The sequence below is a fragment of the Anser anser genome, assembly GCF_964211835.1.
Source record: "Anser anser genome assembly, chromosome: 16".
Lineage (NCBI taxonomy): Eukaryota > Metazoa > Chordata > Aves > Anseriformes > Anatidae > Anser > Anser anser.
Genome location: NC_139737.1, coordinates 1886905 through 1906230, shown reverse-complemented (window position 1 = coordinate 1906230; position 19326 = coordinate 1886905). Strand labels below are relative to the sequence as shown.

Here is a 19326-nt window from a genome sequence, read left to right as displayed (position 1 = left end):
CCCGAGGGCGACTTTTACGAGGGACTCTTCCGCCCCGAGGCCACACGGACGGCACCGGGGCCTCCTCCCTGCCCCAACCCCGCTGCCCCGCGTCCCGGGGCCGCTCCCCGGGCCCGCCCTACCGGGGCGGCGCCGCCACCCGCCCGCCCCGCGGCCGCGGCCCGGCAGCGGAGCCACGCGAGAACCGGGCGGCGCTGGGGCCGGTGCGGCCGGCGGCGGCGGGCACGGGGCCGGGCTGGGCCGGGCCGGGCCGGGCTGGGAAGCGCGCATGAGCCGCGGCGGAGCGGCGAGGGGCGGCGGCGGCGGCGGGCGGGGAGCTCGGCAGCGGAGCTCGGCGCCGCGGGTGTCGGCTCGCCGGGGAGCCCCGCACGGCGGCCCGCAGCCGAGGGGGCGGCGGGAGGCAGCGCCTCGCCGCTCGGCGGCCACCCGGCCCTAGCGCCCCGCACGGCGGCCAGCCGCCGAGGTAAGCACCGGGCTCGCTACGGCCCGGCCCGGCCCCCGGCTCGGCCCCGGCGCGGGGACCCCCCGCGCTCCCGCTCCTCCCGCCGCAGCCCGCGTCGCCATTTTGCCTCTCGCTTCCCCTCCCGGGGAGCGCGGGCCCGGCGGCGGGACGGGCCCCGGGAGCGGCCCGGCCTCGGGGTCCCCCGCGGCCCCGAGGCCTCGCCGCGGTCCCCGCGGTGGCCCCGCGGGTGGCAGTGGCCCCGGGGGGACGGGGGACAAGGTGGGGAGGGGGGTGGGGGGGTCCGGGCCCGGAGGGTGGGGGGGGGGGTGACGGGGAGGTGGCAGGGCGCGGGGACGTGGTGGGGACACGGGTTGGTGGCGGTGGTGGGGTGGGGACAGGGCTTGAGGTGCCGAGGGGTGACAGGTGTGGAGGTGACGGGACGGCGGGGCGGCCAGGTGGCAGGAGGACGGGGGACAAGGGCCGGTTAGGGGACTGGAGGGTGGCACCGGCCGTGGAGGTGACAGACGGCGGCCCGGAGAGGTGACAGGAGACGGGGCGGCCCAGCGAGGTGACAGGAGACGGGGCGGCCCAGCGAGGTGACAGCGCCTGTGTCCGCTCACTCCAAGGATGCCCAGAGCACGGGGACGTCCTGGTCACCGCCACGGCCACCCGCCGCCACTCGGTCACCGTGTCCCCACGTCCCCGCTTGTCACCGGTGGCCGCAGCGGGGCAGGGTGGTGGCTCTGTCCAGGCTCCGAGGCCAAGCAGGATTGGGGACGGGGCCGCTGCCGCTCATTGTCTGCTGTATTTTTTTTTGCGTGTGTGCGTGTGTGTGCGCTTTCCCCATTTGCTTTTGCGCCTGAGGATGGGCGAGGGGGAGGGACTTGCTAATGTGTTTCAAACAGAAACTTTAAACCATCAAAAAGCTTCACCCACGCCCAGAAATAGTCACTCGGCTGAAATGCGGACGGCTTTCTGCCGTTTTTCCTTGATGGGAGTTCTTTCCTGGAGAAGGGCCCCGCTGGGGGCGTTCGTGGGGGAACCACCGGCCCTTGGGTGCCGCTCGCTGTGGGTGACGGCGCTCCTGCGGTGCAGCAGCCGGGGCTGAAGGACCTCGAGAGGGACGTCCCCCGTAGCTGCTGGGTCCCCAGCTGGGGCCGGAGGTCTGTGGAGGCGTCGGGGAGGCAGGGACGTGCGTGGCTCTGTCCTGAGAGCGCCATTGGCCCTGCGAGGAGCAGGGCGCTGTGCGGCTGTCCTGTCCCGCTGGGGTTTTGTCACCCACGGGGCACCTCCCTCCCATGGTGGTGATTCCCCTCCCTTCCAAGGAAGTCTCTCCCAGCACTTCCTCGTCTTTTCCCCCAGAAAGTTTCTTCAGCTGCAGCTGAAGGTGCAGCCTGGGGTCAGCGAGCTCCCTTTGCTGACCGTCACCTGCGGTGGCCTCCCTGCCTGCCCTGGCGCACCTCTCGCAGCGGGGCACTGCAGGGGCGGGCAGTGCTCTCGCTTTTTTGGCAGGACCTACATCACGCCGGGCCATCCGAAGCCGTCGATAAATTATTCACGATAAGTGGAGCGTATCGACCGGTGACTTCTCCCCCTCGGAGGGGGACGGATGCGCTGGGGCCGGGGGCATCGCAGCGTTTCTCGCTGCGTGTGTGCCCCGCTGGCCTGGCCCCAGGTGACGGGCAGGTATTTTTGCGTGGAGTTACTTCCTCGTCTCCGGTTTGTGCCAAATTTCCCGGCGGCTGGGCTGTGCTCAGCCCGCAAAGCCCAACACCTCTGCGGGAGGAGTCTTAACAGAGGGGAAGCAGCCTGCCAGGGCGGCGAGTGGCGGTGACGCTGCTGGTGGCAGGTTGCTCGCGGCGCAGGACCAGCGCCTCTCGTGGGACAGGTTCCCAAACTTCACTCCTCACCCTCCACAACCACGGGCTTCCTCCCCGTTAGCTCACGAGGCTCTGCAGGTTTGCTCCCTGCGCATCCCGTGCTGGCTCTCGTGTTGGCACTGGCTTTTTTTTCCGGAGCTGGAGTGGGATGCTTAAAAAACGCCGCTGCTGACTTCTGCGCCAGGTACCAAGAGCTGGGAGCTTGATCTGCGGAGGTGCTGCAGCGGCCAGGCCGGTGGCCAGGGTGTCGTGGGGCCAGCCCCGGCCTTCCCCGTGCGCCCTCGCAGTCAGACCTGCCGGTATCTGTTCTCCCGTCACCAGCTCCCGAAAACCAGAAGGGTTTTCACCAAAACGCAGCGAAAGCGTGGCAAGGCGCACGGCGCAGGCTGTTGTCTGGTTTCAGCGTGGGTTGCTCAAAACCAAGTGAGAAGTTTGGACATCGTAGGAAACAATGGGCTGATTTCTGCTCTCCGGCTCTGGGGCAATTCCTCTGGGATCCCTGGGGTTGTGTCGGTGGCCAGGGAGTGGAGTTTGGCTCTCGCTGAGTGGTTTATTTGCTTTTATTTTTCATGTAGTCAAAAATAAGAGGGGGGGGGGGTGGTGGAAATCAAAGTAGCATTTGGTGCGGAAAACAAAGAAGTTTAAAACCCCTGAAGCTGGCCAGAAAGGACCTCTTTGAGGGGACAGATGTGCTACAGGGAGGGAGGATCGATGAGCTGTGGGAGCAGGGCACGCAGCGGTAGCTCCTGGAAGGGATGCTCAGCTCCAGCCCTGGCTCCTGGCGCTCGGTGCACGCCGCTGCTGGGTGTTAGCGAGCAGGACGTCGGTGCCCCGGATCACAGCGGGGTCTTCCCCGAGATTTGGACTTCTTCAGCTTCCAGTTAGCTGGGTTCTCTCAAGTCTTTTATTTCTGCGAGCAGCTCGACCGCAGGGATCGCTCGGGGGAGCGGAGGTGTTAGGAGGTGGCAGGGGAGGACGGGGACTGGCACGTTTGTCCCCGGGGAGCGGGCACGGTGGCGGCGCGCACGTGGAGGAGCTGTTTTGGGGAGGGAGCCGCAGCTCCTACCCAGCCCTCCTACCGCCGGGTCCAAATGAGCTGAATAAACGATTCCTGTGCTCAGCACCAAGTGCCAGAGAACCTGTTGCCAAGGCTGGAACTTCTCATTTGATCTGCTTAACCTTTGCGTCCGTGCAAACAACCAAATATTTGTCGCCGGCTGCGCACGTGCCGGGAGGGTTTGGCAGCTCCTCTCGGAGCATCTGGTCCGCACGCGACGCGCGGTTCCCCTTTCCAGGACAGCAAGTCCCCAGGGCGGCCTCTGAAAGGGCGGCTGGACCTCAAAAGGACGTCCTGGTGTCCCACACCTGGTGGCAGGGCAGGTGGGGCTTGGGGGTCTGCGAAGCACTGCCGCACCCGTGCCTTTTCCCCGGGGTGCCGTGGTCCCGCCGGGTGCGCCGGGCGCCTCGGGGCTGCTCGGGCAGGCAGCACGAGGTGGGATGCTCGGAGCGGCCTCTTCGGCTCCGGCTGAGTTAAACGATGCGAGCGGGGCTTCGTGGGAGGGACTGGGGGTGACAAGCCGAACGCGTGTGTTAAAAAACCGTGTGCACGCGGGGGAGAGAAGCGTTAAGGGAAGGTGAAGAAGACAGCAGTTGGCGCTCCCCTCGGTCACGCTGCGGCTGTCTGGCTGAGCGCCGGCGTCGGTTCCTCGGCACGTCCCCTCCGGGGTCTCAGGGATGGACGCGGCCTCGGTGGTCAGCGGGGCTCGCTCCGGAGGGCCTGACGCCCTCGTTGCAGAGGTCTGGGGCACTTTTTTCCCCCGTGGCCCAGGGGATGGTCCCCGGAGCGGTGCTGCTCCTCGGCAGCAGGGATCCGTAGACGTCTGGCGGGGAGGAAGCACCGCGGCAGCCGGCACCCATGGGTGCAAGCAGGTGGTGGGCTCAGGGGTGTGAAAATGGGCCCGGGCACTAAAAAACAAGAATGAATGAAGCGGTGTGGGACCGGCGTCTGTCCTTGCTCCGGCTGGAGCCGCGTTGTGCCTTGGGCTCGGCGTCTGGGGGTGCTTGAGATGAGCTCGGGCGAGAAGCGGCCACTCCACGGCCTTCGTCCTGGCACGGCTGGAGCTGAGGGGTGTCCTGCCGTCTGCTGCCGTTGGGAGCAAGATGGGGCCTTCCGCGATAATTTCTGATGTTCATTATTTATAGAGAAGCCAAATTGAATTATTAATACGGAAAATTTAGATAACACGAACAATTCTCGGTTTATAACAGTTTCCCATTAATAAGGAAAATTGGAAATTTATCACTACATCTGCTCATTAAAACTCGCTATTTTTTTTTTCCTTTTGGTGTCTTAAATGAAAGCATAGAAATAAACGAGGAGGAAAAGCCATTTACTCGTTACTTCTCTGGACGGAGCCAGCCCATAATTTTTAATAAAGTCTTTGCCGTTGCATGTGGAGCGGAAACCAGCCGATAACGAAAGCAGGTTTTCATCCATGCCTGTGGCATTGCTCAGCCGTAGGACAAATACTCAGAAACCTGCCCCGCGTCTCCCCTTTGTGGGAACACTTCAGCTGTCGGACGCTTTTCTAATTTCCCTCCCTCCCTCCCAGCAGCTCTGCTCGCTTTCAGCATGTGTCGTCCGCGGCGCGCCGGGGGGCCGCGCATGAATTCTAACGCATCCCCTGCCTGTTGCAGAGATGGCGGATTCCTATGCCTGTAAAGGTGGAAGGAAAACTGCAGGCTCCAACAAACCCGCTGCCAGCAAAGAAAGCAGGACAGACGCGAGGATAAACCCCCCGGCGGAGCTCCCCAAGCTCGGTAAGGAACCGGCCTTTCTTTCTCCGGAGGCGGTCGGGGCGGAGGGGACGGGCTCTCCCTTTAGAGGTCTCTCCCTTTAGAGGTCTCTCCCTTCAGAGGAACATGTGTCTGCCTAACGAGCTGGGTGTCTCGCCGTCTATTTGTCACGTCGGTAGCTAAGTGTTACATGAAAGGCTTTAAACGAGCGCAGACCATCTGCTGCCTCCCGTGTCGCGCCCCCCCAGGATGGAGCTCGCCAGCGCACGAGCCCTGGGGGACCCGCGTGCTGTCGGCGCTGATGGATGGCTGATTTCTCTATCCAGGAATCTCTGAGCCCGAGGAGATTTTTCTCCTGTCTGTTTCTGCTGGGTAAATCCGCTCTGGGACGCAGCGAGGCTCTCGGTGCCTCTGCCGGAGCTCCCGAACGTCGCGGGGTGCCTGCACCCATGGGTCCGGGCAGACGGGACAGGAGTCGGGGCATTGCCAGAGCCCGGCGATGTGTCTCAGACCAGGCACCCAAACTCAGTGGCCTTGTGGGGAAATGTGCACCCGAAACGTTTCCCAAATGTTCTTTCTTTGTGCTGGTTGAAGCTGTGATCGCCAGCGGAGGAGCACAACTTATTTATCGCTAAGGGGAGTGAGCTGCAGCGGTCTGTGTTAAGAACATACGTGCCTTTGGGGCATGGTTTTCGCTGGCACCACGTCTTATCAACACCTTGCAAGGCAGAGCAGCCCTTGTTTCAGCCTTTCCCTCTCGTTTACATGGGCTGAAAGTGCTGCCATGGGGTGAAGGGCTCTCCGTGGTGAAGACACTCCTTTGCTCTACCTGCGAAGGTGCCTGGGGTGCAACCATCTTCGGGGGTCCCTGTGCCAGGGCGAATTTGGCTCAACGCAGGCTGGGGAGGAAGGAGCCTCTCCTGCGGTTGCTTTGCTGACCCCATGGATGCAGCATGGCCAGGGCAGGGCAGGGGGGACACTTCCCATGCTGTGCCTTCGGTCTTGGTCCAAAGAAACCCGAAATCTCTTGGTGAGCCATCCCCAGTCCCCGTTTTTACAGAGCACGCCGTTCCCACCTTGCTGACACAGCACAGCCCGCTGCACGGGGACACGGCCGCGGTGCCAGCCCTGAAAATACCCGAGGGCAGGTTTGTGTCCCCGGACAAGGGCCTGTAAAGGCTGGGGTTCAGCAGCGAGCATGCCATGGTGCCTGCTGCATGCCGGCACGGCACACCACGGCTCACCGCGGCTCACCACACCGACCGCAGACATCGTGCTGCGAGAGGAGAAGCGTTTTCTGTTCCTCCTGCTTGCTCTCCGTGCCTGTCCTTGCTGACCCCAGCCAGCAGCTGATCGCTGAGGGCATTGGGAGGTGCCTTGACTGGAAGCTCTCCTGCACTTGTCAGACTCGAAGCATCCCCAAAAGTTTTGAAACTTGCGGAAGCTGTAAAGAGGAGAGGAGAGCTGTCACTAGAGCCTGAGCGAGCTGTGGCCCCAGGCGTGCCAAGCCCCAGGATGGGGGTGTGCTCTTCCTGCTGCTCTGGGATCTTTTCAATTCAGGATATTTTGAAGCATTTAAGAGAGAAAGCGGAAAAAAAAAGGGGAGGAATAGCATGTAGCGGCAGTGTCATGAGCCGCCTCTTGCAGGCCTTCTGGGCTAGCGGAGTTCCCAGCGGATGCAGGATCTCCAAACGACGCCTTCATGGCTATCAAAGTGAGGCAAACCAGCTGGCCTGACTTCACAGGGCTGGAAATAAATGAGGAAATTGTCTTGCTTTGCTATTTTACCCCTGGCTGCCGGGGCAGGAGGCATGAAAAAGGAGAGAGTGTATGTTTTTGGCAGTGCTTCTTTAGGTAACTGGATGGCTTTGTGCTCAATCTCTCTCACTTGTGCAGAAATCCTGCGTTGGCTTCTGAGTGCGGCCAGCGAGAGGCTTGGAGCTGAGCGGCGGTTTCTCGGGAGCTGGGGGGATTGCCGGCTCAGCTTCCAGCCCCTTTTATCTGATTCTCGCCAGGAAAGCCCTCCCAGATCTCGGTCTGAATATTCCGCATGACTCCCAGTATCGCTCAGAGTTCTGGGTTAGCCCTCAACACTCAGCCTGAGGAGCTCTGCAGCAGCTCCTCCACCGCCAGCTGCCCTCTCCTACGGCCATGCTGCTGCTGTGCGCGCTCGCTGCTTGCACCCAGAGGAGGAGTTCGCAGCGCTTTGATCACCTGGCAGTTTTCATTCTGCTCGGTTGTTGCTTTTGCTCCCCCCTTTCGAGCTGTGCCAACAAGTGCTTGTGCAGGTGGATTTGTGCGTGCCCGGCACGGACCAGGGTTAACAACGTGGCCCAGGAACCTGTGCCTTTCCCTGGGCCAGGGTGTTGGCTTTGGCACGGCTGCAGCCAAGCTGCGAACCAAGCCAAAATGCGTGGCAGAAAACTGCCGTTTCTATTCCCTGCGCTCTCATCACCTCAGCTCTGCTGCCTGACCTGTATTTTCAGAAACTGCCCTGATTTGGAGTGTTTCTCCTAGCAATTGTTAGGCTCAAAAACCAGAGCACGGCAGAGGGACCGCGCGCCGCGGAGCACCCACGGTGCCAGCACCACGAGCGCCGCCAGGTCCCAAGGGCAGCGAACAGCACGATGAAAATAACGAAGGCAGCAGATTGCTGAGGGTGGCAGCCCTCTGCAAGCCTCCGGGGAAGGCTGCTTGTGGCCAAGCTGGGCCAGCGGGGACCCAGCGCGGTGGCCGTGATGGCCGGGTGTGCTCGCCGCCCCCAGCACGCCCTGGCGTGGGGCTGCGCCCAAGGGAGCGGATGAAAAACCTGCAAAGCCCGGGCGGCCAGCAGAGCGAGAGCTGCAGGTGAGGCAGGAAGCATTCGGCACCTGCCAGAGCTCTCCTGAGCCTGGTGGGGGTTGTGAGCGGGCTGCCAGGCCTCTGGTGACGGAGACGAACCCAAGCATGTCTCCGGTGTGCCTGGAAATCTTCCCAGCAAACAGATCCCGTGCCCGAAAAGCGCTTTCGTGCAAAAGCAGCGTGAGTGAACGCAGCAAAAAGGCCCAGCTGCTGCCTCCGAGCAGGCTGTGCCGGGTTCTGCGGGGCCACGTTTCCATCTGTGGGATGCTCCTGCCCTTTGCTGGGGCAGATGGTGCTGGGCGAAGGGAACGGGGTCTCACTGAGGTCTCCAGCCGGCAGGGCAAAGGGGCTGGGGGGATTTCTGTGCTCAGCAGCTGCCCCAGCGCGCCTGCCCCGCACGGACTTCTTGTGCTAAGGAAGGGTTTCTTCCGACCCGAGTGGAAGCGCGGTTTTCCAAAGCAAGCCCCAGCTGTGCTGAAACTGCTCCGCTTTGCTTCTGCACACGAAAGGAGAGGGGTCAAAAAAAAAACCACAGGAGAAGCTGGGCGGCGCGCAGCCATCTGCCATACGGGTGTCCGCAGGTACTCGGGCTGCGCACCGAGCTGTGGGAAGCTGCAATCCCCTTCCCGAGGGGAATCTCCACCCCTGGCAGGGCAGCCTGGGGCCGGGGCAGCGGGTGACGTGCGCTGCGTCTGTTTGCAGGAAATGCGACCAGTGACAAAACCGAGGGCAAGAAGAAAGGACGGCCCAAGGCGGAGAACCAGGCGCTGAAAGACATCCCGGTGAGACCTCGCGCTCCCTGATTCCGGATGCGGCCCCGGCCCCTGCCCTGCTCCCCGCAGCTTGCTGCACCGCTCACCCCAGCCAGCCCCGCTCTGTTAAACCTGCCCTTCGGGTGGTTTAGTCTTCAGAGCAGCATTTTCTTCGGCTCAGCAAGATCTTGGCCCCTCTATCCCCCCCGTGTGGGTGCACAGCATCACTAAGCACCCTACAAAACCCTGGTGGGGATCAGGACCCTCCACAAACCTCCCCTTCCCCGTGTTGCTCCCAGATAAGCTCTTGCAGCCGCGTCAGGTTTGGCTGATGATTAGAGAGCACAAGGGGCTGGTTGATTTATTCCCCCTAGAATTGTGCAGTTTAATTCCAGCGTGCCAGCGTGGACAACACGCAGAGCAGTTTGTCATGAGAGCGTGGGCATGGGGGGTGATTTACCGACCGGATGAAATGTGGGGTGGTTAAATCACCCGGGCGGCTTCTGGCCTGATTTATTCCCCAGCCTGGCTGGGAGCAGGCTGTACGCCTCGGGAGGCACGGCAAGGTAAAGTCTCCGGAGGAACTAACAGCCTGCAGAGCCCGCGGCGTACAGCTCCGTCCCAGGTCCTGTCGCCAGCCTGCTGAAACGCAGCTCTGGGTGGTGGGGAGGGGGCTGCGGGTGGGCGGGGGTGGGCGGAGGTCCCGCATCCCCCCCCCAGCCCTCAGGACACACCGGTGCCCAGCCAGGGAACGGGACGCTTTTCAGTCAGCCACGTCTCTCTTCTCTCCTTCCCAGCTCCCTCTGATGAACCAGTGGAAGGACGAATTCAAAGCCCACTCCAGGGTGAAATGCCCCAACTCCGGCTGCTGGCTGGAGTTCCCCAGCATTTATGGCTTGAAGTACCACTATCAGCGCTGCCAAGGGGTAAGGAGACCTGAGGGCTGCGTGTCCCTCCTGGCGGCCAACTTTTACGTTACTGCCTACAGGTAAAGCTCCTCTCGGGCTGCAAACCCCAGGAGAAACCTGAGATGAAGATGGGGAGGGCACAGACGGGCCGGGGACGGTGTGAGGTGCTTACAGGGGGGACCAAGGTCCCTGCAGCACAGTGGGACCTGTAGGCTGGAGGCAGTGTGGGCCCCTGGGAAGAGTTGGGAGGAGCAGGGTGTTGCACGCCACCTGCATCAGAAACAGCCTGGCCCTTTTGGGGCCTAACATCTCCGCCTGCCTGTCTCTCCTTGCCCTGCCCAGGGTGCGATCTCAGAGAAGCTGACGTACTCGTGCTCGTACTGCGAAGCTGCCTTCACCTCCAAAACCCAGCTAGAAAAGCATCGTCTCTGGAATCACTTGGACCGGCCGGTGCCAACCAGCAAAGCAGAAAACAAAGTGCAGAAGGCCATTGGGAAGAGCGGCGGCAAGAAAAGGTACCAGGCTGCGGCCGGGCTGCGTGGTGGTGGCACACGGCCGGCTGGGAGCCGGGAGGAGGGCAGCGTCCCCACCTCCATTCCCACGATCTGGGCCAGGGAGTGGGGAGAGGTGTCAGGACATCTTGTCTTTCAACCCCTCTTTAAACAAGCCCTCTGTGCTTTGCCCTAGAGCTGCTGAGAGTTCAGCTTGCCCCACCATCCATCCCAAACAGGCAAAGACGGAAAAAGCCGTGGCCCAGGACCATGCCGAGAACGGCGAGTGCCTGGCAGAGAGCCGCGAGAGCAAGGAGTTTCAGATCGCGGCGGCCGAGGCGATCGCGGCTGCGACCCCCACGGCCAAGTCCTCGAGCGGCAAGGACGCCGGGCAGCAGGGGGGCAGCCAGGCCTCGCTGCAGGAGGAAGACCCCGAGAGGATGAAGCACAGTAAGATTAGAGCCTGGGGCTGTGCTGGGTCAGGAGCCCGGGGTGGGGTGTCCCCCGGGAAGGGTTGGGGCTCTGCTCCAGTGAACGCTGCTGAACCTTTCTCTCTGGATGTGCCTGAGCCTTTTTTCCACGTCCTGAGAATTTGCCCCCACGGGTTCTTGCAGCAGTGAGTTCCACTGGGAGTTAAAAAAGGGTTGCAGCTGTGGCAGAGGTATTTCCGTAGGACCCATCAGCTGGAAATGGATTGAATTACCTGCAGCACAGCAAGCTGCTTTGTCAGCTCATCCGTCCTGAGCGTGGCAGTTTAAACCAGGGTGATTGGCAAACACATTTTCATTGCCTGTGGGGAGTAAGGAGTCTCCGTTAGCACTGCCTGGGCCCTGGTTATCCCTGTCACAGCATGGGTTTACACTGCTTGCACCTCCAAAGGGAACCAGCAACAAATACCTTAGCTCGTGAGGCTGGGGAAACCACGAGGCTCTTGGCACCGGGCAGAGCCATGACTACAGTCACTGAATTGGCCGTGGATACCGTTATTTCTTCTAGTTTTGTGGTGTGGGAAGCAGCACCCTGTCAGTGGCTGCTGGGCTGCTTGTTTTGTTCAGCACCCCCTTTATTTCATCGTGGTGAAGGCCGCCTTGGGGCAGTCCCTCTGCCCGTTGCTGACACTGAATGTGCGCGCACCCCTGGCCCCGGGACTGCTGAAATGCACCCGGCAGTATGGGTATTTAACCAAATCTCTCTCTCTGTTTCTCTCTTTTGAGTCAGGAAGGAAACAGAAAACTCCTAAGAAGTTTACGGGGGAGCAGCCATCCATCTCGGGGACGTTTGGACTGAAAGGTAATACGGGATGGCCACGGGCAGCTGTAGGGTTGTAACTTCTCCCTGCCATGCTTCAGGCAAGTCCCTTCCCCAAGAGCCCTCCCCGTGGTGGAGATAACGTGGGGGCCACCTGGGCCACAGGAACATCTCTCTGGAGGATTTGGTGCCTTTGACCATAAAGGTGTCGGAGGGGAACTGCAGGGCAGTAGCACTGCTGGCACTGATCACAACCGCGTCTGCTCTGCTCGGGAGCCCGGTCCTGGAGAAGGAGGGAGGAGGGGGAAGGACCCGGTTAAGGCCATAAAACAAAAATAATGAGCTGCTGACACCAGCGAGCCATGAGACAGGCAAATGCTGGCCTGAGATGTCACGGTATTTCCTGTGGAGCTGAGGATTTCTGCTGCTTAGGGAGGCTGGGTGACGCATCCATCCCTCAGACTGCCTCAGTGCCGGTCGCCCACATGACAGAAAATGAATTCAAGGGGGGAGAGACGTGTTCCCGGGATGTTTGCTGAGAGGAGACTCGGGAGCTGGCTGCTTCAGCCTGACGGAGCTGTGTGGGACCGTGGTCATGCTCCATCACTACACCCAGCGGGGTATGGAGGGAGAAAACCTGCAGCACCCCTAGCATGAGAGCAACTGGATTTGTACTGCCTCTGAAATTTGTTCACCTGGGGAAATTAAACGTGGGCTTCCAGGCACTGGAGGAGGCAGCACCTTCCAGTACAAGTCCTGGGGGAGAGGCAGTAATGGCTCTGAAGGAATTAAACACGCTCACCAGAGAGCAGACAGGATGTGGGCGCTGCGATCTCCTGTCCTCTGGCTCCTGGGAAGTCTGGGGTCGTTTCCCGTAAGTTCCCCACAGGGGCACCGCTACGGACTGAAATGTCTGCCGCGGGTTCCTCGTGAATAAGCTGGTCCCCCCGCGACCCCCTGCCTCGAACGGAGTGAGATAGAGCTGGCGTTTGCCTGCGCCCCCTGGTTCAACGTGCAACTCGTAACACCACGAGGCAGTCGCCCCCTGAAGACAAGGGTGCCGCCGGTGTCACGGGATGCTGCCTCTGTGTGCACGGAGAGCCCTGCCTTCAAGTCCCTCTCCCAGCCCGTCACTTCCTAACCTCTCTGCTTTGCAGGCGGCTTGGGAATGGTTGCCAGCAGCCCAGGGGTTTCCTCTTCCCTGGTCGCCTTCCCTCTCCTTCGGTCCTTCCTCACCTTCCCAGCAGCCGGCAGGACGGGGAGAGGCCTGCGTCCGTCGTGACGGCTGTGTACAGAGCCCGGGATGAGACCTCGTGGGATCTAGTGTCTGGGATCCCAGTTTGCCCAGTTTTCTAAGAGGGATCCCTGCTGAATGCAGATTGGTCTGATGGTATTAAATCGAGTGCTGAATAAGCGTCCCTTCTTTCCTCAGGTCTTGTCAAAGCAGAGGACAAGGCAAAAGCCCACCGAGCCAAGAAGCTGGAGGGGAACACCAACATGGAGGAGCTGAAAAAGAAAACTCCAGGAGCGGGTGTGAAGAAGGAAATGGCTGCACATCTCCCAGCAGGTAGGGCTGGTGGAGGCAGATGGGAGGCAGCAGCTCTGCGCGCAGCCTCGCTGCTTACCGCCTCGGTCCTGTTCTCTGTGCTGAGCCTGCCCAAGCCCCACTTCCACAGTTTGTGGAAGCAGGAGCCAAAAACAGCAGGCGACAGGGAATAGATGCAAGCAGCTCCTTCCCTTTTGAGGTGCAGCATGCTGACCGTAAAACATTGCTGCAGTCACAGCCAACATCCTGAAAGGGGTATCCTAGCTCTGCTTCACCATCAGGACAGATCAGCTTAGTGCAAGTGCTGGGAGCTGGCAGCCAAATCGTGGTTCCACCTGGCTTCGGTGTGACCACAGTTTGGACCAGCCTCTGGGATGATGGCGTTTTCCTAATGTCATCTCCACAAATGACGCTGGTGTGTAATTCTAGCTGACTGTCTCTTTGTGGAGCCTCCAGGGCGCAGCCTACATCCTAGCACAGGTTGCTGACTTTCCCTGGGAGTTCTGACAGCAGGAGGAGCGCAGGATGTACAAGATAAACACAGCTGCAATGCCTTGCACTGGTTTCAGATTCAAATAAATGACTCTCTGATCTCACAGCCATGCAAACGCTTCCAAATAAACAGACTTGGCGGATTTCATTCAGACCGGGCTTCCCTTGCTGGAAACCTAGCGTTGTTCTGCTGAGAACGCGGCATGAACTCTGGACCTGGGAACACGTTTTGGTCATGTGTATCTTTTTATTTTGGGTGTTTTTTAAGCCGGTCACAGCCATTCAAATAAACACATGCCTGGAAGCCAACGCTCCCCTAGCTGACTGTGTGTCTGCTGGGAAGAGGAATGCCAAGGAAGCTTTCCAGGCACGCGTCCGGATGGAGCCGAGACGCTCACCTTTGTTTCGCTCCCACTAACTGTTTTGTTTGGTGGGGGGGAGTTACTCCAAGCAGGGCAAGTTCAGGTGGCCGGGGGCATCATAATATTTTAACTATGCAGGATACCAGCAGGGGCTGGAACGGTGAAACACCATGAAACACCAGCAGGCCAGGTAACCCCACATAAGTGGCCCAGTGACCATTTGCTCAGGCTGCTGCAGGAACTGTGGGGCAGGCGTGGTTTGTACCAGCATAGTTTGGGTGCAGTTTTGGCTTGGCACATGCCTGTGAGTTTCTCTCTATTTTATAACATTGGGAACTTCCCTGCTTAAAGGACTTTCAGCATAACAAAGGGCTGTTCTCTGCTGAGCAGTCCAGGCGGGTGCTTGTTTCTGACTGGGTGTCATACCTCCCCTCTTCTCTCCTCTCCCCAGCAAATCCCGAGGACCAGTGGCAGCGGGAGATCAGCGAGAAGGGAGAAGTTGCCTGTCCAACCTGCAGCGTGATAACCAGGAAAACTGTCGTTGGGCTCAAAAAGCACATGGACGTCTGCCAGAAAGTAAGGGCTCGCCGTATTCAATCACACACGTTTGGATTTCGGAAGGCAATGGCCACGTGCATGCGCTGCTCATAAATGCATATTGGTACTCCTAAAAGCAGTTCTGGGCTGTGGCTGATAGAGCACTTGCTAGTCGTCTTCAGAGAGCTGCTGCCTCACTTTATTTCAAATACAGAGAGGAATTCGGACACCTAATTCTCATCAATTCTGAATCCCTTTGTGGTCTGGGCCCTTTGTCCCCGTATAACCAGCAGAGTCAGTTATTTCTAGTAGCTAAATGAATACTTTTAAGGCTGGAGAGGTTGTTGGGGTTGTCTCTAATCTGGCCTCCTCCAGAGACCTGGCTGTGGGATTTCATTGCGTGCCATGCCTTGCATCAGGCCAGATAAATTGTGTTTGAATGAGAGCACGTCTCAGAGAGACACCAAGCTTGGATGTGCTCCGGCAGACTGTCACGATGCAGGAGTTCAGTAATGGCACAGTGAAAAATTGTCCCTCTGCCACACCGCCATCCATCAGAGCACAGGATTACATCTTCATCTGTCACCTGGCATGGTGCAGAGCCATTGCCACAGAAAGCCAATGTGGGATCAATGCCTCCCACTTTGAAAATACATGGCTCAGCTTTGATTCCACATTCATTTTCTGTAAATGCCTCCTCGGCCTTTGCCTCACTATTTATACAGCAGTGAGAGGCTCTTTATCCCTTCCAAACCCGCTATTACATCGATGCCGGGCAGAATCCTGCCTCCGCTAGCGTCCTGGCTTCAGTGGAGTGGAGATCTTGGCCATCAGCTCCCCTATCTCCTGTGCTTTCCGAACGGCTCCCCAGCCAGGCAGGCTCCGCGTGGGCTGCGAGGCCAGCCAGCCCCCCGAGTGCAAATCTGTGAGAGCCGTCAGGCCTGTCTTCCCCTCTATAAATAGGCCTGTGGGTGTTCAGCCAAGCAATCGGGGCTCGCAGAGCCTGCCAAGCTCGCGACAAAGCGGAGTTACCATGGCCTCGAGTCACGCCTGCCCAAGAGGACGTGCCTGCCTCTCCGTCTGCAACAGCAGAAGCGCTGGTCCCAGTGGGCACGCAGGCTCCAGCTGTAGGAGCAGGTGTGTTCTTCCCTTTCCCATGAGGCACAGTCCCTCCCGGGTGGCCGTGCCACTTCGGGAGCTAAAGTGCTTCGCAGAGCAGCCTGTGGCCTGGCAAGGACAGTCCTCAGACTCTGGGTGTGTGACTGCAGGTCCACCCCTCAGCAGCATCTCTGCAGGGAGCCTGCAGGACGGTCTTACCCTCGGGATACTCCCATCAGAAGTGACCCTGGAGCGCAGGCACCCTCTCAGCTTGCCCTCTGTTTTAATGATTGAAGTATCCTTAGCTGGACAATGGGAAAAGGAGGTGCAGACTCCAGAAACTCTTGTGAAACGACTGCAGTTGGTTCCTGCTTTCCTTGCTCACGCCTGTTGTCACTGAGCAGTCTGCCCTGTTTCCATAGGCTGCAGAAAGGAAATAAGGGTTAGGGACGGTTGCAACATCCTTGAGCCCAAAGGAGATGAGGGCAGGTGTATGCTCCCAGCATCCCGGCTGGAAGAGCTTGTCAGGATATGAACATTTGATGTTCTTCGGTGTTAACCAGAGTAGTAAACCCCACGTTGTCCAGCACTGGCATCTGGTGAGTCGAGGAGCTTTCAGAACCCGCCTTATTAGGACTGGTGCTGGGGTATGGAACAAGATTAACCCATCAGAGCACAGGTACAAGGGGGTCATTCCCAATTAGCTGCTGTGAGTTTATTCTTCGTTTTCCAAGAGCTCCAGTACGAGGAGGGATTCACAGCTCCATCTGCATCCCCTCTCCAGCTTCTAGTCCAGACTTGAGGGAACGGGCAGTGGTGAAAGTGGAGGATCACCCAGGCAGGAAGAGCAGGAACGGCCATGGCCATCCCGGCACCAGCTTTCTGTCGAGACGTCCTGTCTCCTGGTGCTCGGAGCATTCACCTCCTGAGTCAATAAATCCTTGTACCAGCCCCAACAAAAGCCATCGTCTGCTTGCTCACTTTGCAAGTTCCCCTGGTGCATCGGTGTGTGCATCTCTGCAGTCATGCAAGAGACCGAGCTGGAGGTGGGTCAGACAGCAGAGTAGAGCGAGGCGGGAAGTATTCTGCATGACTGTGTCCAGCAACATCTCCATTCCAAGCAGTCCAGATGCCCATAAAGCACGTCGTATTCCGGCGTCTGTCCTGGCTAACAGGGCACAGAGCACAGTCTGCTGACAGGTCGGTAGATCAAAGCTGCCTCTCTGTCCTAACCCTCTAACAGGAAGACTAAGACACCAGCTCCAGATGTTTCCAGCCAGTGGGGCTTTAAATCTACATCCGAAATGGAATGTTTTCCAAAAACTGGGGCACGTGGGTTTGATAACGGTATCCAGGCCAATACAGAGAGAACTGGGCGGCAGGCTCAGATGGGGTCGGGGGGACAGGGGTGCTGAGTTGCCTGCTGAGTCCCACCACGGGGCACTGACGCAGCAACAGCTGCCCCTGGGGCTCGCTGACGAGCAGTCCTTGGAAACCTGAAGGTGCAGCGGCCTCCGTGATGACTTGCTTCTGATTCCTCCAGCTGCAGGATGCCTTGAAGTGTCAACACTGCAAAAAGCAGTTCAAGTCCAAAGCTGGGCTGAATTACCACACCATGGCTGAACACGTCAGCAAGGTAAGAGAGCTGCGAAGCTCTCACCTCACACCTTGTTTCTCCTCTCTCCCCAAAGACGCAGATGCAGAAGACGAAGCAATCGACAGTTCGCTTTCCTTTGTCTTTTCAAAGGAGGGATTCCCACGACCGTCTTTGCAGCGTCTCGCATACTGCTGAGTGCGGGCGGTAGCCTTCCCCTTCCTTGCCGAGCAAAGCCGTGCATCCCCAGGCAGCTAGTTAGCTTTGTGCTCGTCCCTGAGCGTAGAGCAGGGAACTGGAAAAACGAAACAGGATTTCAAATCCCAGAATGGGGGAAGGTTCAGTGAGTGTGGTGAGGCGGCTTTTGAGGGGCAAAGCTCTGTTTCCAAACCTGCGCCCACAAATCCGGGACGGATGGGTGCTGCTTTGCACAAATCTCAAAATCCCACGTGTTGCTCTCCACCACCCACGTGAGAAGTAGCCGCAAAATTTGCCCCGAACAAAATCTGGCAGGCAGCGATTTAGGTGCTGCTCTTAAAAAGCCAGTTGCATATGCCTCTGAGATAGCAGGGCAAGGCATAACCCTATTTCTACATGTCCCGTGTTTACCAGTTGTGACTTGTCTTTTACCTGTGCGTTGATCCTCCCGCTCTTTAGCCTGGCTGGTGAATTCTCTGTGCAGGAGCTGCTCATGGATTTCTCAGTTAGCCCTTTGAGTGCAGGCACGGGAAATGCGTGAGCAAAGCTGGCGTTTAGCAGCGAAGCCACCAAGCAGTGGGAGACCCAGCTTGTCTAACGCGAGGTTTGCCGCCCGGCCAGGGCAGCTGCTGCGAGGCAGGGCTTGACCACCCACTCCTGGCACAGAGGACATGAGTAAATGGTTGACTCTGTCGCTTCTGTTACTTCCTTGTTTCCAGCCTGTTCCTGTGGAAACCGCTGGACTTGGTGAACAGGAAGAGCGGGAAAGGCTGAGGAAAGTGCTAAAGCAGATGGGAAAACTGAAATGCCCCAATGAGGTACAAGAACGATTCCTGTTTCTTGTTCTGTGAAAAGATGGAAGGAGCGAGCCCTGAGGCAGAGGGGATGCGTGCTCTCCAGGCACCCCTCGGTGCGCCCTCGACTTCTCACACCACTCCGCCTTAGCTCAGCACTCCGTGTCCCCGTCCCCGTCCCGCTAACTCTAAGGCCGTCCCAGCAGCAGGGTGGCAGCAGGGCAGGGTGAGGAGGGCCGAAGGCCGAGCTCAGCCTCTCGAACCCAAAAAGGGGCACGGCGCTGCTGGCGGCGCCCCGAGCACAGCGTAAAATAAACCGAACCGCACCGAGACGGTGCCCAGCCGGTTGCAGACAAGTCACGAACAGGTAACGGGGGCGTGTGGCTGAGGTTTGTCTCTGCAGGTCGTTTGCTCGCTGCGTAGTGTGCATGGCAGCGCGTGCCCGCCACTCTCGCTGCTCCCTGCCTGCCGTCTGTCCGTCCGGGGAGCCCTGGCCGTGTGTCAGAGCAGGGCAGGTAGCTCAGGGGGACCGGGGCTGCTCGCTCTGCCTCTCCGTGTCACCGCCGTGGGCACCTGGAAGCCAGGGGGAGTGGGGCTGGCCGGCTGCCTGGCGGTCCCCTGTGTGCCGGAGGGGTTTGCAGAGCAGGACGTGTTCCTGCCGTGCCCGGAGCAACGGCACCGGGACCATTTCAGCACGGGCGCCCAAAACCACAGCCCTCCCTCACCCCTCTCTTCCCCCCTTTCTCCCCAGGGCTGCGCAGCCAACTTCTCCAGCTTGATGGGCTACCAGTACCACCAGAAGCGCTGCGGCAAGCAGCTCGCCGAGGCCGACAAGCCCGTCTTCAGCTGTCCACACTGCGGGAAGAAGTACAAATCCAAGGCTGGCCACGACTACCATGTGCGGTCAGAACACCCGGCCTCGGTGAGCCCCCCGGACACCTCCGCAGCCCGAGGAGCGGGGCCATCCCTCCCTGTGGGGGACTGCAGAGCTGCAGAGCCTGTGGGCAGGACCGAGCCGGGCAGGGCCGGGCCGGGCAAGGCAGGTGCAGACGTCGGACTGATGTTGTTTTCTCCCTTCTCATCACCGCACGCGTGCGTTGTACCTTGCAGCGTAGGTGGGGAGCGGGCGACAGCCCCCTTAGCTCATTCCAAAAAGCAGGGAGCTGTATTTAAGCGAGGGGAGTGGCAGGCGGTGTTCCCCAGCACCCACGGGGCTGCAGGGCTGTGCTCCAGCCGGCCCTGCAGCCGTGGTCTGCAAAAAAAAAAAAGAGATCAGATCACTCCCTCGGCAGCCAGCAAGCGCCGGCTGCTTGCCGCTGCTGGGGTGGCAGGATGCGTCCCTGGGGA

At 59.7% G+C, this 19326-nt stretch overlaps 1 protein-coding gene across 10 annotated transcripts in view; it reads left to right on the top strand.

The window, feature by feature from the left end:
- The first annotated feature begins 228 nt into the window (after positions 1-228).
- ZNF512B (zinc finger protein 512B) overlaps positions 229-19326 on the top strand; it is a 34084-nt gene continuing 14986 nt past the window's right edge. Inside the window, exons 1-12 of one of the 10 annotated variants that reach the window (XM_083801634.1) lie at positions 230-463; positions 5020-5142; positions 8662-8741; positions 9509-9637; positions 9962-10134; positions 10307-10560; positions 11323-11400; positions 12791-12925; positions 14210-14334; positions 16937-17029; positions 17905-18003; positions 18731-18901. In XM_083801634.1, the coding sequence (XP_083657760.1) occupies positions 5022-5142; positions 8662-8741; positions 9509-9637; positions 9962-10134; positions 10307-10560; positions 11323-11400; positions 12791-12925; positions 14210-14334; positions 16937-17029; positions 17905-18003; positions 18731-18901 (1458 nt within the window). In that variant the 5' untranslated portion in view covers positions 230-463; positions 5020-5021. Of the gene's footprint in view, positions 464-5019; positions 5143-8661; positions 8742-9508; positions 9638-9961; positions 10135-10306; positions 10561-11322; positions 11401-12790; positions 12926-14209; positions 14335-16936; positions 17030-17904; positions 18004-18730; positions 19019-19326 lie in introns of those variants that run through there. The other 9 variants (XM_083801627.1, XM_083801635.1, XM_083801629.1 and 6 more) reach the window with 9 other exon arrangements.